At 41.7% G+C, this 17326-nt stretch overlaps 3 protein-coding genes across 6 annotated transcripts in view; 1 reads left to right on the top strand and 2 right to left on the bottom strand.

Moving 5' to 3' along the window:
* bckdhb (branched chain keto acid dehydrogenase E1 subunit beta) overlaps positions 1-589 on the bottom strand; it is a 48876-nt gene extending 48287 nt beyond the window's left edge. For all 3 annotated transcript variants that reach the window (XM_040165625.2, XM_040165623.2, XM_040165624.2), the window contains exon 1: positions 356-589. In XM_040165625.2, the coding sequence (XP_040021559.1) occupies positions 356-545 (190 nt within the window). In that variant the 5' untranslated portion in view covers positions 546-589. The remainder of the gene's footprint in view (positions 1-355) is intronic.
* A 3103-nt stretch (positions 590-3692) lies between these two features.
* ttk (ttk protein kinase) lies at positions 3693-11442 on the bottom strand. Its single transcript, XM_040166205.2, has 25 exons — positions 11272-11442; positions 10698-10785; positions 10379-10601; positions 10146-10252; positions 9912-10055; positions 9683-9797; positions 9518-9599; positions 9217-9332; positions 8847-8934; positions 8629-8737; positions 8307-8529; positions 7790-7896; positions 7397-7540; positions 7145-7317; positions 6838-6983; positions 6592-6718; positions 6322-6414; positions 6081-6238; positions 5810-5961; positions 5566-5690; positions 5221-5295; positions 4950-5126; positions 4230-4326; positions 4054-4139; positions 3693-3970 (listed from the first exon to the last, which is right to left on the bottom strand). Exons 2-25 carry the CDS (start codon positions 10783-10785, stop codon positions 3902-3904), a joined length of 3024 nt encoding a protein of 1007 aa, XP_040022139.2. The 5' UTR covers positions 11272-11442; the 3' UTR covers positions 3693-3901.
* A 692-nt stretch (positions 11443-12134) lies between these two features.
* ebag9 (estrogen receptor binding site associated antigen 9) lies at positions 12135-17326 on the top strand. 2 transcript variants are annotated; one of them, XM_040165034.2, is made up of 7 exons: positions 12135-12520; positions 13085-13179; positions 13580-13661; positions 13838-13993; positions 14571-14681; positions 15258-15349; positions 15939-17326. In XM_040165034.2, the coding sequence occupies exons 2-7, from the start codon at positions 13097-13099 to the stop codon at positions 16054-16056; spliced, it is 642 nt and encodes a 213-aa protein (XP_040020968.1). In that variant the 5' UTR covers positions 12135-12520; positions 13085-13096; the 3' UTR covers positions 16057-17326. The 2 variants fall into 2 exon arrangements, with proteins under 2 accessions (XP_040020968.1, XP_040020969.1); XM_040165035.2 differs by having other exon boundaries at positions 12135-12540.

Below are 17326 nucleotides of genomic sequence, written 5' to 3'. Positions count from 1 at the left end.
TGTGTGACATCACGACTAGTTTGGAGACAGCCGCGGTCTAACGTGCAGGTTACACAGGTGTGACGATTGAGGACAATTAAAGCCTAAAATACAGATTAAAAAGGGAACTTACTGTAACATTAACTTAGTACACAACTTAAAATAAAAAGCATTTGTCATACGGCGTGATGACGTGACAGCTGAACAGCTGTCGCAATTACAACCCCTTTCGGTTCGACTAAAAAGAAGCTGCTGCCAATGCTGGTGAGTCACTTTACTTTCTAACAGTTGTGTACATGTGCTACACAATTGTTTCCTGTTAATGTAAGTTAACTATTAACGCTAGCTATCGTTAGCCTGCTAACCAGCCACTCACCGTACTGCGTCGGCTCGGGGTCAGCCTGGAAGGTAAAGTGCGCTGCATGTCTCCGTTGTGTCCGGGAGCTGGAGCCCGGGGACAACTTGAGCAGAGCGGCAGCAAAGGAGCTCCGAGGACCGGGGACAACGCCAGAGATGGGAAGTTTGGAGCGGGCACCACGGACGAAGAACCGTGCAGCAGCCGCCATCGCTGTTGTTACAGTTATCCAGGAAGGGCAAAGCGCGAAGATCGTGTATTCGTGCGAGGAGATCACACTTTCTATCGAGCTGTAATCCCACGATTGATCTTTTTTTTCACACATGAAATGCAGGTTTTCCATCACTACTCTAGAGTTAATTTCCATAATATAGTTTCAGCAAAGGGTGAAAAAAAATAGATATTTTTTTATACCGTCAACATCTTTTGGGGGGTTCAAGGAGAGAGGATGTCGCACGGACAGGAAACCCCTGTTATGCTTATTTGCGACTTAAAAAAAACGTTTTTACGGGCTATGTAAGTATATGTTTGAAACGTAATTTTTGCGTGGAATGGTGTTATACATCGCTTTTATCTTGTGTTGAGAAAATCAACAAGAAGTCTAGGAAGAAACGGAAGGACGGCACTCTCTGATACCTTAGAATAGTGGCAGAGTGAGACTTCCTGTTTCTCTTTCTCGGTGGCAGCCAGTCTGCATGCGGAGGTTATGATTGGTCGAAAGGGAGGGCGGTGTAAGCGTCACAGCACACGCTAATAGCGACGACCAAATGACGTCACGGTCGAGCAGCATTTTAAATATTGGGTATTTACATAGACATGGCAGCGTCACCACCACCTTTCACTCTAAATCCAAGAGCTTTGCAAGGGTCCAAATACTATACACGTGTTTATATAACAGCTTTGCTTGGAAGGAAAATTAATATGAAACAAAATATTTTTCTAGTTCCTTGGAAGACCCCTTAAGGACATTGCAACACATTGACATTCAACCCGGAGAAAACGTTCCCTTTAGGGTTTGTTATTTACAAGAGTACGTTAACATTTGAAAGACAAAAAAGTGAAGGATAAAAAAAATATATAATAGAATTCAATTAATCTAATTTTCTAAAGAAAATAAACCTGAATAACTGAATAAACAGTATCATATCACATTCCTTTGAGCATATAATTAGGGTCCTCGCTACGACTAGTCTAGTCGTAGAGGAACCTATTGTATTTCATGGAATTATTATTTTCTCTAAGGAATTTTCCCCTTTTGAGGCCTTTTATCATATTCAAAAAGTTGTTAAATTTGGCATGCATATCAGAACTGATCATTTTGTCCGATTGTCATGACATTTTCTGTGGATCATTATTGGGTCACTATCCCCCCACCACACCACACCAGATCATGTTGATATCTCATTGTCCTGAGAAGATATGGGGTACTGAACTTCGCAAGGGGTGTGGCTTAATCTGGCAAGACTCATAACTTCCAAATGATTTGGCCTGCCCTCACCAAACTTGTAACACATGTGAACATTGAACCCCTGAACAGACCCTTTTTTTTTGAGAATATTTGAAGAATAGGTAGCGCTGCAATTAATCATTGAAAATCTGCCTTTTGCCTAATGATTTCCTACGGTGTAAAAGACCAAACTCTCCCAGGGATTAAACTCGATTCTTTTCAAATTCGTGCAGTGTGATCTTGAGGACCTAGGCTCTAAAAATTGCATTTTGCAGGAAGAAATTCCAAACTGTGTGTGTAGGGAGCGTTTTCAAAAAAACACCATTCGCCATGAAAATTGAAGTGGTTTTAACTCGACCATACTTTATCTAATCTGCTCCATATTTCTCATATAGCATGAACTTCTCACCCTGTAGACATCCATATGATCATTTTTAACCCACCTGGTGACAACAGGAAGATGAATGTATTTATTTTTTTACACCCTGCTCCTCACAGGTTATGCTCTTCAAAGGTCAATCTGATCCCTCTCAAAATTTCTCAGCAGGGAGGTAAGACCGTGATAATGCTTCACTTTGAATATTATAAGAATCCGATAATCTGTGGCGAGAGGGTGCATTGGCAAAATTGGTCCTTCGCCAAGAACAACTAAATCATTGTAACTTTACTCCACATCATCGGATTCTTTTCAATTTACACATGTTTGATGAGACTCTTGGCCTGAAGAGATGTAAAGTTCAATCAAGTCAAAGCGTCACATACTGGTAGCAGGAAGTCAAATTTTCTAGTATCCAGTAAAAAACAAAGGTGGCATTTCGAGAGGCTTTAATTTTCTAAAATTGTATATATGAATGTCCTGGTTATCACTGAGTGACACCTTGGGGAGGTGTACTCTCTCCCTGAAGTGGAATTACTGTGTAACTATTCATTGTTTTCTTTTAAATCTAATCTGAAATTGACCAGATGTAGTCTTTTGATATTTTGGCTCATGTATGGTATTTTGAGAGGCTTTTATTTTGGAAAAGTACATCAGAATGTCCTGTTTATCGCTGAGTGACACCTTGGGGATGTTTACTATCCGTCTGAAGTGAAATGATAATGTAACTATTGATAGTTTTCTTTTAATTCTAAACTGAAATTGACCAAAAGTAGTCTCGTGATTGAGAATTTGAAGGAAATTGGTTCATATATGGTATTTCGAGAGGCTTTCATTTTGGAAAAGTACATCAGAATGTCCTGGTTATCGCTGAGTGACACCGTGGGGATGTGTACTCTCTGCCTTAAGTGGAATTATCATGTAACTATTGATCGCTTCCTTTTTAAATACCATCTGAAATTGATTAGAAGGCTGGTGAGAGAGATTTAAGAAAAGGTTTGGTAACGTATGCCATTTTGCGTCTCTCCACACGGTTAACAACGACTGACTGTCGGACACTCTGTCCCACGGCCACAGGAGTTTTTGTTTCTAGCGTCCGGCCAGTCCCCCGACGTGCGGAATAGCGAGGCCCGTCCAGCGTTGCTTGCAGCTTTAATATTTAGTTTATCATCCTTTGCGGCAATATATTTGAGAACTGGATTAATCAGAAGCTCTAAGAGGATGGCATTATCCATTTTAATTCCATTATAAGAAAAAAACATGTGAAAATAGAAAAAATGATCCCCTATTGCCTTTCCAATCTAACAGTTCGGGAAAATGATATCCTCAAAACGATTTAAATGCACAAATTTCAGGGGGAAGTCAAGGATGCTATGAAACTTAAATGAGATCTTCAATTTCTATTATTGTCACTAGAGGCCTGTAGAAAGGATTTAATACAAAAATCAAAGCACTACAAAATTTACTTATTGACAATAATTTTTTTTTTTAGATAATATCTTGATAAACACAACATTTTGAAACAGATCCACAAGTCCTAAGAATACAGTACTTTTATTTGACTATGCTGTATGCTTACATTTATTATCAGAGGATTAGAGTAAAATGAAGAAATCTAATAATTTTGTTTCAAAAGCCACAAAAAATAGACTTGTAAATTCTACAGAAAATACTGTTACTCCACTGAAGTGGTTAAGGAGTTAAAAAAGAGAAAGGGAATAATGTAAATAACAATCCAGGACAATTAGGTGGATGGCTTTGCGCACTCTGCAACATCCAACTTCCTGCCGCTGCTGCACATTCTGGCCAGATTCTGTGAAGAGCAGAAGGCAGAGTTACTATTTAAGAAACTCCTGAATCGAGTCAAAGTCGAACGTTGTCCCTCGTAAATCTTACATTAGCAGCTCGGACGATGCTCTTTGGAGACTGCAGGGCTGCGAGGTCTGTTAGGATCCTCTGGAGATCACCGTTACTGCAACGTTCTGAGAGATGTGAGGAGAGTACGGCTAAGCATCAGGTGGTGAACCGCAAGGCTGGCTTCCAAGTATACAGTTTGATGTGCGTGTGTGTACCTGGTCCAGGTGTTGTTTGGTTCTTCAGCTGCAGGTATGGATGCTCCAGCAGCTCTGCGATAGAGATTCGCTCTCGTGGGTTTCGTACCAAGCACCTCTGCAAGAACCCGACGGAAAAACGGATTAGTAGTTCACACCACTTCAAAAGTAGCCACATTTTAAACGGATGTGGACGTTAATATCTTAGTTAAACCTGTAATGCTGCGTTCATACCAAAAGCGAAGCATTCACACAAGTAGATTCCACGCAAAGTCAATGCAGACACGTAACTGGTTGCGGAGGAAGCACATTTTCAATGGGCGGTGCGCAGGACGCGAAAAAGCAAAGCGAGTAAATCGCCTTTTCACCAAAGTAGAAATATTTCAACTTTCGGCAAAAAATTCGCCCGTTCTGCTGCCAAAGCGTGAATACACATTATGAAGCTGAGACTGAACGGCTGTAAGTAAGATGGCGTCTAACCGAGAGACGCTGGCACCGGGCCGAAACAACAGACCATCAAACCGTTTGCTGGTCATCCTGAAGTAGCGCTGTTCAACACTGTAGTTTTTTTGCAAAAAACATTTTGCAACACTCAAACGGTACTACATAAATATAATTAAGAGTTAAAATACCCGACACACATTTATAGACCAAGTAATAATTAAGGTTTTCTACCAGCACGAGAGCCTCCATCATGGCAAAATCATTCTACACTAATACAGTTCAGTCATGGTCTCGCACCTTCAACACATCCAGCAAATCCTTCTCGGCGATGTCAGGGAATTCCATCCCATGAGAAGGGTCGATGATGGCGTGCAGCTTGGCAATCTGATTGACGATGCTTTGGAACGGAGTTTTCCCATAAGTCATGCAGTACAGGATGCAGCCGAGGGACCACACGTCACCTTTGGGACTGATCTTTGGGAGAAACGAAGAGAGACCGTCTTCACAAACAGCTCTGCAACCAGAAATGACAGCTCTGCATGTTTATCCCCCTGGGTGGGCTCGGTACCTTTGAGCGGGCTTTCCCTGCCTGGGATGAGGTGTCTTTGATGGCCTCGGGGGGCATGTAGTTCAAGGTTCCAACCTGTGTTTAAAAAAGAAAGAAAATAGCCTTAGGTGTACAGGACCATTGGTTTCTTCTTCCCACATTTCAGAACATCTGGTTTGGTTGTGGCACTTTCATGAGAGGGGCTGTGCTCTGCATGTCCACTGGCTGTGAAACTTACTTTCATTTAGCAATGGTGAAGTGTAGATCAATGCATTTCAAGCACTTACTCTGGGGTTTCTGTTTTTCATCAAAGCACCAACATTGTCGTCCTTGGTGCTGCACGTTAACGCAACATCGTTCACGTACCTGTGAATCCTTCATGATGCTCGTGACGTCTGGCTGGATTCTGTTGGCGATGCCAAAGTCAATCAACTTCAGCGAAGCATTGACAATGACAAAATTTGCTGGCTTCAAGTCACTGTGGACGATCCCTGCACGAGGACACACGGAGGACATTTAGGACAATCGGACTTGTTGGAAATGAAGTTCATCTGAGCAGACAGCCCTGAGACCGAGGGAGCCGCAGTGAGTGGGAGGAAAAGAGGCGGACCGTGTTTGTGGATGGTGTCGACGGCCTCCAGCATGTTCTTCCAGTAGAACTTCCTCTCCAGCGGATTCACAGTCTTGCGGTTTCGCAGCCAAGTGTTCAGATCCAAGTTACCGCACTCCATCAGCATGTAGATGTAGCTGGTGGTTATTTCACTGTAAACACATCGGTTATGGTCATTCAACCTGCTATCATTCTTCATTTCGTATACAAAAAGTACTTCTAATCAGTTTGAAGGGGACGCGACGATGGCTTCAGAAACCAATGTGCTTACTAGTCGTACAGCTTGATGATTTGATCGCTGTACTGCTGCAAGCGATTCAGATGCACAATCTCATTTTTGTAGCTTTCTATTGTCTGAGCGTCAGCCTCCTCGAGGTCGACGTATTTCACAGCGAACAGCTGCTTTTTGTGATCGAGGACCTGATAGACCTGAAACAGAACACAACGCTCGCTGATGACAAAAAGCCACGTCTATGATCCCTTTAACAGGAGTTTCCAACCGATGTTTTTACCTTGCTAGACCCGCCACGTCCAATCATCTTAAGTATGAAGAACTGCTTTCCCTTGATGGTAATAGTTTCATTTGACAACGCAGAGAAGGACGACTGGAATTGAATTAAAACAAAAGTTATTGCAGCCTAATAACTTACTGCCAATGTAGTCACATGAGAAAAAAAGAAGAAGAAAAAACCCCAATGTACCCGTGCAGCATGTGCTGCGGGTCTAAAACACGGATTCAGTATCCAAGAGGAGAGCAGAAGCGGGGAGAGAACATGACGTACCTGTGGGGTTTGGAAGCCCGACGCTTGGTTGAGCGGCGTGCACGGCTGCTGAACGGGTGCAGCTCTGTGCGCTGCTACCGCAGAGGAGGGCACCTCAGGGCCTCTCTTTACAACAGGGGTAATAAAGCTTCGGGGAGGGGGTGGAAGGGGTGTTAATGCTCACAATTGTTTCATTGTAAAAAAGCAGCACGTGAAGAAGATAGATAAAGCAAATAAAATGCCCACTGACTACAGTCAAGAAAATACCTGCTAGCACAGCGGTTCCTGTAGCCGTTGGGAGTCTGACAGACCGACTGTGGGTTCATTCTTGAAGGAGGGTTGAGGGATGGAGTAGGAAGGGGCTCCAGCATAAAGGGGCCGGGTCTGGGCTCAGGAGGTGTAGTTTGCTTATCCTGGGAGGAAAAGGATTTTGAACCATCTGATCAGCACTAATATAAAAAATACTGACAGAAAAGGGGAACGTAGTAATCAGTCCTCAAATCGGACATTGAGAAAGCAGCTTATGAAACATTGTACATTACTAACTAACTACTACTAACGGATGTCCTCACACCTCTGGGGAAACGTGCCGGTTGGTGACAGCTGGCATCTTCCACTCGGATGCCGGCTCCTTGCTGGCAGCTTTCGGCTGCTCAGTTGACCGGCGCACGGGGACCCGAGCAGGGAGCTGCAGCTCCTGGTTCCTCCCGCCAGTAGAAGCACTCACTGCGGCAACGGTTTGCCAATCTAAAAGAAAAAAAAACGATTTCAGTGACGGACCATCTCCAACTAAGTGCTTCAACAGCTCTCCTCGGTTAATCTCTACCTGTGGGAGGCTCCTCCTCCCTGGTGACTACAAGCTGTTTCTCTCCAGCCTTCAGGTTACGTACGGCCATCTCCAGCAGCTGTGCGGGCCGGGCGTTTAAGGCCTGGGCTTTGTGCAGAATGGAAGTTGCTTTGATAACATTACCTTAAAAGGATAGAAAGAAAAAGAAATTGTAATTTCCTATGTTTAATCAGTGAAATGAACAGTCAGGCTCTCTAAAATAAAGTCAGAGCATGTAAGACACATCTGTACAATCAAGTCGTTTGTTTTGAAGTTCTCAATCTGAATGTGCCAAAAGTAACCCTGCCTCTATCTATAAATAATATAGTATTTTTTAGCTGTATTCATCAGTCAGATGATATTTATAGAAACTAAAATACAAAGCTATTTTACCTTGCGAAACCTCAAACTGTGCATGTGCTATGTGGACAAAGGCAAAGCCTTTACAGTTGGATCTTGCAACTATGAAGTGGTCCTGGGCTTCATCTGGATCCTCAATCCTGCAAGAGAATAAAAGAAATCTTCAAACACTTTTTGGAGACGGTTGGAGGGCTGTATGTACTGATTTTATCTCAGAGAAGCAAGAACAGTCACACATGCTTTCACACACGATGCATGACGATGGTAACATTTGATTAATATCATACAGGAGCACCAGTCTATTCATGTTCTATAACAACACCACGCCACATTTGGACTGGGGAATTAATTAAATAATATTGTTGGCCTTATCTCCATTGAATTGCAGAACAGTAGTAGTGTGAAAAAACTCCCATAAAACTGTTTACAACAATGGTTTTTCCAAATTAAATACATAACTAAAAGTAAAGGCTGAGCTTAAAAAAAGGTTTTACTGTACATTTTAAGTACTAAAGATGCACACATGGATAGAGAATGCAGTGAAACTCACCCCCTGAGTTCTGCATATCGGACCAGTATTCTGGCATAGCTGGCATTTTTGCTGAACTGCCTTATCGGCAGCCTGGAGAAGATTTTAGAATAACAGTCCATGAGCTTATTCAGCAGGTTCATGTCTGTGTGGGGGCTGCCTCTTTTCTCCAGGTTCATCAGATACGTCCAACACGACTCCGGGGAATTTGTGTTGACGACCTGGTCGAAGGTGAACGTCACATCTGCGAGGGGAGAAACGGAACGTCACCGGCAAAACCCCAAATGCACGTTGTTCCCAGGGCAGTGAAAGACGTGACGGCACGCGACAGGCAGTCTCGTACCCTCCATTCTCGGGGCGTCCCTTGCGTCGTGCGTGTTGAGGAGCGCGGTGGTGGAGTCCACGGCGGCCTGCTCCTCCCAAGGGCAATGCGGTGGACTGACAGCTGGCGGCTGAGAACACAGTGACACAACCACGTGACACTTGGCTTCTTTAACTCATGGTTCTGACTATTCTGACGTAGCTCGACCCAAACCTCCGCGGCTCCCCTTTTCTACTCACTCGATGGTACAATCGATCTACATCGACATCTTTTTTCTTTGTAGAGGACAGCCCGAACGCCAGGTTTGCGTTAGAACCAGATGTCTGCCTGTGGGAGAATTAAACAAATGAAGCATCAGCAACACATGAAAGTACGCCTTTGATATAATATTTCAGAATCTAGATTTTGCTATCTACAATATTGTGTTTCTCCAAGAATTCTATACTATAATTCTATAATATTTTTATTATTATATTATTTTTCCAACAAGATGAGTGGGCCACTGCTGGCTATATTAAAGAACGCCCCGCCAAAAGCTGTATACCCCGGGGAAACACTGGAAACTACGTTAAGAGAAAAAAAGAAACAAATGTTGATATGAAGAATTACCTGGACAAGCGTGTGTGGATTGATGAATCGTTTCTCTTTGAGGGCTTCTCATTAATGTCGTCGTCATCATCATCTTTTTCTGGGATGGGGAAACGTACAACAGGAACTCTCCCCGGCTGCAATACAAAAGTACAGAATGCCACCTCAAAAGTTCAAGGGCTATTTCATAGTTCATGTCATAGAATCTTTGAAAGAATAAGAGAAATGGTAAAAAAAAAAAGAAAAAAAAAGAAAAAAAGAGTAAAAGAATCACAAAGAAAAGCAGGTGTGAAAACAAGTAGGATGAAACTGCAACTCTCACCATGCCAAGTACTCTCTTGCAGTGAGATTCAGATCTCCAGCCCGATAGTTGTTCATCTGATGATCTACCCAGAGGCTCTGGCCTGCAGGCCAGAATTCAAAAGATTGAATATTTCCTAGATCAAACTATCATATTAAATAATTGAAAGGGACGTTTTATTCCTACCCTGAACCAAAAATACTGGAGAGCTGCAAATCACTGCTGCCGTCCGATGTTCTGCACACTTTTTGGAACACAGAGCGCTTTTTGACAGAACTGTGCGGATCACTGTTCGACGACTCTGTCAAGGAGAAACCACAATAAAATCAGAAGACAAAAAATCATGTTGACATTTGATAATATTACACGTTAACAGTATCACAAACAATTCCTTGGAATTAAAAAAAAGACTCACGAAGTACATTTTCCTTATCCTCTGAAAAGAAGAAATGGGGTTTCCCCGACTGCATGCTTTGCAAGGCCGCCTCGAGCAGCTCCTTGGGTTTGGCGCCCAGTTCTATGGCATTCTGCACTATGTGAATGGCCCTCTTTGTGTTGCCTGGTCAGATGACATAGCAGACACTGCAATACCCCAAATAACCTCTTATGAGAATGTACTCATATGTACAATACCAACAACCGAACCTACCTTGAGAATGTTCAAACTGTGCATGTGCGATGTGCACAAATGCAAAGTTCTGGCTGTGAGATCTTGCCACGTTGAAGTTGGCTTCCGCCTCATTGACATCTTGAATTCTATTCAAAAACAGGGTGTTAAATGTGTGAACAATCTGTCCTACTCAATCTAGTGATTAATACTGAATTAAAAGCAGAAGGAGAATAAAGGGTATTTTATAATGAAGTAATAACTTGGTTACTCACGCTTTCAGCTCTGCAAATCTGACCAGCAGCCTGGCGTAGCTCTCATTCTGACAGTGTTTTCCCAGCGGCATGTTGGAGAACACTCTGGTATGAAAGTCAATAAGTCTGTTGAGGTGGTTATGATTTAGGTGAGGATCCCCTTTCTTCTCCAGGTCCATTAAATAGGAGAGGCAGTATTCGGGCGAGTTAGAGTCGATAACATGGTTAATTTGGTCCGTGTCATCTGTAACAAATGCAGAGGTGGTGTTATTACTTTAAGAATAATGTAACTATGGATACTGGTGTATATGGCGCTCACAGTGGCGGGACTACTCATTACCTTCATCGAAATACTGTTTAATTTTATTGATCTTTTGATAAAGCATGGCCAGCTGCTGCTTCCTGTCGGTGTGCTCCTCTTCTTCCATCTGCAATGAATTAGCAACATTTAATAGAACTTCCTCCAACAAGACAAGCCTGTAAAACTATTAGAACTTTTGAGGTTATCAGCCAGGAGGTGGTTGATGGAGTAACGTCAAGAGAACTAAAATAAATAAACTTCACGTTATCACAATGACGTGAAGCTTTGACGACGGTTTATTTATTAACGTTCACTAACTTGAAAGAAAGATTGTATTTATGAGAGCTGCGAAGGGAGGAAGGAATCCACTGACATATTCAAGATAACGTTATATTATTAGACCAAGATCTACCGAACGTATTAGTGTTTACAGTCTGAATTAACGTTAGCTCGGCCAGCTAACTAGCTAGCTAGCTACTTGTCAACGCTTTTGTTCGATTAGCGTGTTCGGAGGAAGCGACTTTGCTCCACCACACAAAGCCAATAAGTATAAAGAAACATGCATTAAACGTTTGCATTGACGTTAAAGAAACATTATTCTAAAATATCTCACCTTGATTTTTATATCATTAATCCAGTTATACGTAATAGAGCACGAAAAGGATCGCGTCAACTGAAAGTTTTCAAATATGCCACTTCCGTACCAGTCGCGTGTTGATTGGATAGTTTTTAGTGACGTCAGCACCGGTTATGTTTACAAACCAGAACTAGCATTCAGCATTCGGCCACGAAGGCATCTCGCTGTGCCACATTTTGAGCATCCCCTTTACAACTTTCCATACAGTCATGTTAATATGTGCAATAAATCGTTTACAATTAACCATCAGAATGCCTTCTATAATATTTACACTACATTACATATCATTTAGCTGACGCTTTTATCCAAAGCGTCTTACAATAAGTGCATTCAACCATAGGGGTACAAACTCAGAAGAAAGAACAAGAAACAAGAAAGTGCATTTTCCTCAAATAAGCCAATTTATAATTTTCTATAGATGAGTGGCGTTATAAGTACAATTTAAGTGCTACAATCTGTTAGTCTTTTAGTCGAGGTAGAGTCTGAAGGGGTGTGTCTTTAGTTTGCGGCGGAAGATGTGAAGGCTCTCTGCCTATTTAGAGTATATTTAGAGAACACCATCGTTTCTTCAGGTTTTGTATTTCAGAAGTGTCATTTTGTTTTTGATTAAAAAAATGACAAGAGTAACCTTTGCTTTGATTTGTATTTAATCTCCCTCCATAATTCTGATTTCAATCGAATTGTATTAACAACAATAACAAAAGTATTACTATTATTGATAATTATCACATTCATCATTTTTCAATAACACTATAATTTCTATATTTATTCTAACAGCCATTCGGACAATTAATTGTATTAAATACACGAGAATACGGAACGTTAAACGAGACACAAATGTAATCGGTTTACCGGTTAAGGAGAGTGGAAGGCTCGCTTTCCGACAGTACCTGAACGCAGCGGATGCACGCTGCACTTCCCTGTTCTGGTTTCCTTGGTTCCTGCTCCTCCCCACTCAAAGATGGCAGCCGTGGGACACAGATCAGAGACGACACGAATTTAGGAGTTTTGTCATGAAACCGCATTGGAGTGTACAGCTGTTACATGCATGGCTTTAAAATGACAGGGATATAATTAATCTCTGCCGATGTGTTGTTTTACTTAATCCATTTAAGGAATTCGAAACATGATGTTTTTCTGTGTGCTACGCTAGCGAGCTACGTTTAGCAAATACACGAGCTTGCCTCTTCTGCCATACAAGAAGAAAGCAGCTGCTCTGTATACGGTGCGTTGACCATTTGCAAGGTGCGCGTTTGTATTTTGGCTAATCCAACGTTGATGCAAACATCTATTGTTAAGCTATAACGTGGCAGCTATTGTGCTATTTAGCATTATTGCTGGAAGAAATTGTCTTCTATCTTAACCTTAACCTCCGGTCTGCCCTTTGTTGTACGGTGACAATCGCGTATCTTGTCAATATAGCGTCAATAAATCGTGTTAACCATGTTCAAAGTCATCTATCGTTAACACTTACGTACAGTCCACTTGCTAGCTAAGCGTATCTGTTTGCCCGCCAGCAGCATTTAAATAAGATGCTAATGTCACGGCTCTCCAGATTAAGAATGCCACGTTTGTTGATACGTCAATGAATGTTCATTTCGCCAATTGATTTATTTTGAAGGACCGATTCTTAGCAAACTGTTTTAAATGTTGTGCTAACCTGCACGGTAATCGGGCCAACGGTACTGAAAGCTTGCCTTACTACACACCCTGGTTCTCTGGCGCTTAACAAGTCCTGGTTATTATTTAGAATCCAAATGCTAATATTTTCTCTCTCATCTCCCAACAGCTCCGTTTCATCATGGCCATCACTCAGTTCCGCCTTTTCAAGATCTGCACGTGTCTATCCACCATACTTTCCTTCTTTAAAAGGTTGATATGCAGGTGAGAACAACTGAACACGTACTCCTGATGCACACTATTCTTTTTTCTATGATCATCTTGCTAATGCGCATTCATGTCAAACTTAAAGATGCCTGAAAACCCTTTTAACGGAATGCCTTTTGAACAATTAACAGGATACACTAATTATTGTCACACACATCTGAAACACAGTTGAATAGCTGTTTTATTTTTTAATTAACTTGAATGTTTAGTACACAAACTCTGTACATCATTTGTGGTTCACGTACATGGTTGACAAATGGAATGAAACATGAGAATTCATGCTCAACGTTAAGTTAGCAGAATTGAAATCCCTGTCACTTTATCAATCTTGCTACACTAAAGTTGTCTGGTTTGGTCTGCTGTTAAATTGGTTAAATTAGTTCATTTCGACCTTCAGGAGCGGAAGGGGTCGCAAGCTCAGCGGTGATCAAATAACTCTTCCGACAACGGTGGATTTCTCATCCTCTGTACCAAAGCAGGTCAGTATTATGTCCGTCAACTTGCCCCTAGAAGTCCAGGGCCTATTGTTCAATATTGAGGCAATGCAAACCACAGATATAATCATTCGACAGAAATTGCATGGAGACTTTCATGGATTCGCACATTAACACTCATCACATTTTACTTAGTGTTTTTTTTTGTCTATTCTGCACAGCCAGAGATCGAAGAATGGAGCTCTTGGGATGAAGAGGCTCCCACGAGCATTAAGATTGAAGGTGGCAACGGAAATGTTTCTCCTACTGGCAACGAGATGGACGGAGAGCCCGACTACTTCAAAGACATGACCCCCACCATCAGGAAAACACAGAAGGTGCGTCCACACACAGTGACAATGTCCAGTCTTACCCAAACAACTCAAAATGAATCACCAACTGTAGCTTCAATAGCTTGAACACAACAACCACGCTCCCTACATTTGCCACGTTGTCTGTTTGAAACATTGCATGTGCATGTTCTTTCTCACCGTGACATTTTTATTTCAGAAGTGTCTTCATTTTATGTTTTTGGTGGAGTTGGTTTTGGCTTCAGGCGTGACCTGTAAGACACTGCTAAGCAGCAAATACATTTCCCAAGATGGAATTGTTAAAAAACCCCATCACTAAACAAGTAAATGGTAAACGTAGATGATCCTGCAACAATGGATTAAATGAAATCATGGATAATTTATTTATTTGAAACTTGTCCTCACTTGTTGCTTCTAGAGATATAATAACAATACATTATATAATATGAACATACAAGGACATGATATAATGTACTTGCAATCACACCTATTAACATTGTAATTTGTTTAGCCGATGTATTCAATGAATCTGAGTGGGATTGCAATCTGTCACATCGTGCTTCTGTTTATGTTTTAGCCGCTGTCTCCCTTGTCTCCGTTGTAGATAGTGCTGAAGAAAAGGGAACCTTTAAACTACCTGGTACCTGACGGCTCAGCAGGTTTCTCCAGCAGGCTGGCAGCCTCTCAGGATATGATGTCCTTCAATCCACCTTCGGTAAGTTACAGCTTTATACCACAAGAAGCCTCAGGAAGGTTCTCTGTTGGCAAAACATCCAACAATAAATTATGGTTATTAGTCAAAGTGACTGAGCGCCTCCAGTAAAGAGCATCGAGTCACTTTCTATTCACTCTGTTGCTCATTTAAAGATATTTTCCAGGCAGTAGTAAACAACAAGTCAGACCTTTAAAATAAATAAAAACGTAGGTTACTTATTTAATGGACATGATATTTAAATATCCTTTTATTTTTATGAGCAACTAAATCTTGACAGATGTGTTAAGACATACACATTTAAAGTAGAACAATCACTAACTTGTCTCTGTCATGTTTGCGCGTTTGCACCTTTTTTTTGGTGTTTTAAGGGGTATTTCACTAAATCAGGATATTAGATTGAAAACAAGTAGAAGATTTAGATTTTTCTCCATACAGTTCATCGCCAGTAAAGCTAGAGGAGACCTCCAAAACAATGGTTTGGTTAGGACACACTTGGTTTGGGCTTGATTCAGAAAGCTACGGATGTGTAATAGAAGTGCGGTAGTCGTGGACATACGTGTAAACGCTTCTGTGCAGGCTGAGCTGGGAGAAATGGATACCTGGCAGGAGAACTCCAACGCCTGGGAGGATGGATCGGAAGCTGCATGGGAGGCAGAGGTGGTGCTCAGGTAATATTTCGAGAAGTTTTTGTGCCGATACGCGGTGCGTTTACATGCACTAATACCACTTTGTCAAGGTATTTTCATATTTTACTTTTTTTTTTTTTATCATTAATAATGTACCAGTCAGTTAAAGGAACAGTTGCATCATTTGTTTGTTTTGTACAGTACCAGTCAAAAGTTTGTACACTTGTCTTTTGACTGGTACTGTATGTAAGACAGAGGAGATATAACTATAATATAACTATTAATCACTCATATAAAGCAGTCTGCAAACATATATTATTGGTATCAGCGTACCATAACACACAGGACATGGGCTCCTCTTCTCCTTTTGTATTGTTTTAAAAAACACTTTAAATAGGCGTCGTCACCACCTTTCTAATGATGGCGATAATAGCGTAAAGTCCCTCTCCGTTTGGTGTCGGCGGGGTGTAGGTCCACCTACTGGCCAGCAGGGGGCCGTGTAGGCTGACAAAACCACACAGCGCGGAGTGAGATCCCGCTGTGCCCTCTGCCAGCGGGCCTCACTTCTGGTGACGTGGGGCTTAGTGACATTGCTTGCAGACGTACATTCGCCCTTTGCTCTATCCCGCAGGCAACAGAAGATGGCAGAGAGGGAAAAGCGGTCCATGGAGCAGCAAAGGAAGAAGATGGAGAAAGATGTTCAGAGGCTGACGAAGAAGGAGCAGAAGATCGCCGTCAAGCTTTCGTAACCTTTTCAGAGATGCTCGGTTTTTGAGCCAAAGGAATGGGAGGGGGCAAGGACACTGAATCAATTGTCACTCTGTCTTTGAAGTCAACATACCAAACAGGATTACTTCACTACTTATCAGTCAGCAATCTGTCCTACTTCCCCCGGTTTCCACCAGCAGTCATTTTAGTCCATTTTCCAGCTGCAGCGGCTTGAAACGCATCATTGTCGAAGCCAGATAATGCTCTTGTACTCCCTATTCATGTGCCGAGGTCATTGTGCTCTGCGAGGGAGCTGTGTCTTTGGGATCTAGTTCATCTGAGGTTAAAGGTCAGATGCGGCATTAGAGGGTACCATTTAGATTTAGATCTGTCTGTCTCTCGGGTAACGTAGAACACAAGCAATTTGGTTTTTTTTCCAGGAACATTTGTAAATAAATAGGTACCAACATTTTTGAAACCCTACAAGGGAGTATATTTCCATTTTTTTGTCTTATTTATAATCACAAAGGAGTTTTATTAATTTCAAGCATCACTGTCTACCAGTGACATCCCTTGGTTTGCTTGATTGTTGTGCTTTTATATCCATTGTCTAAATCTTTTTTTCTCTCTAATGAATAATGCTTGATATTTTTCACTAGCCCCCTTTCCTGTGCAGCCCTTCCTACACTGTAAAACCTCTTATGAAATGACTGCTGACGATTTTAATTATATGTAAGGATGAATGACCATAGACTAGAATCTAGCCCAACCGTGAATGTTAGCTGTGGGTTCCTATGGTAATCACATGGCTATTGATCTGCCATTCATTCTCCTCCTCTGTCAGCTTGTGACTTTGAAGGAACTACTTCTGTTATCAGGGCGTTCATTTTTTTTAAGGGAATGGTAATATTGCGTTGCTCCTTAATGGTTGTTAGTCTCACTGCATACACCCGTATCCCCATCACAGTGTCATCTCCAACCTGTTGGATAAGAACGTGCTCGATAAGATGAAATGGGCTCAGCACCGAGCATCCCGCAATGCATTGTCATGTTGAATTAACCAATCAGTGTTGGAAAAACATCTGCACCATTTCCAATAGGGGAGCTTTTGTCATTGAAACATTAGATGGTGAAAAAGGCTTTTTTTAATTAATTGAAATCTACAGACGGGATACACACATCTCTGTTCTGTTACCTGAAAACGGACTGGATGAGGTAACCAAGAGTACATTTTTTGTGAGCTAATTGATAGGTTGTTATCGAGGAATGAAATGATAACATACTCTGTTGCAATTAAAATGATGAAATAAC

This window comes from Gasterosteus aculeatus, chromosome 20, assembly GCF_964276395.1.
Source record: "Gasterosteus aculeatus chromosome 20, fGasAcu3.hap1.1, whole genome shotgun sequence".
NCBI classification, from domain to species: domain Eukaryota; kingdom Metazoa; phylum Chordata; class Actinopteri; order Perciformes; family Gasterosteidae; genus Gasterosteus; species Gasterosteus aculeatus.
Note: the sequence above shows the minus strand (reverse complement) of the source record. Positions and strands in the feature narration are given on the sequence as shown.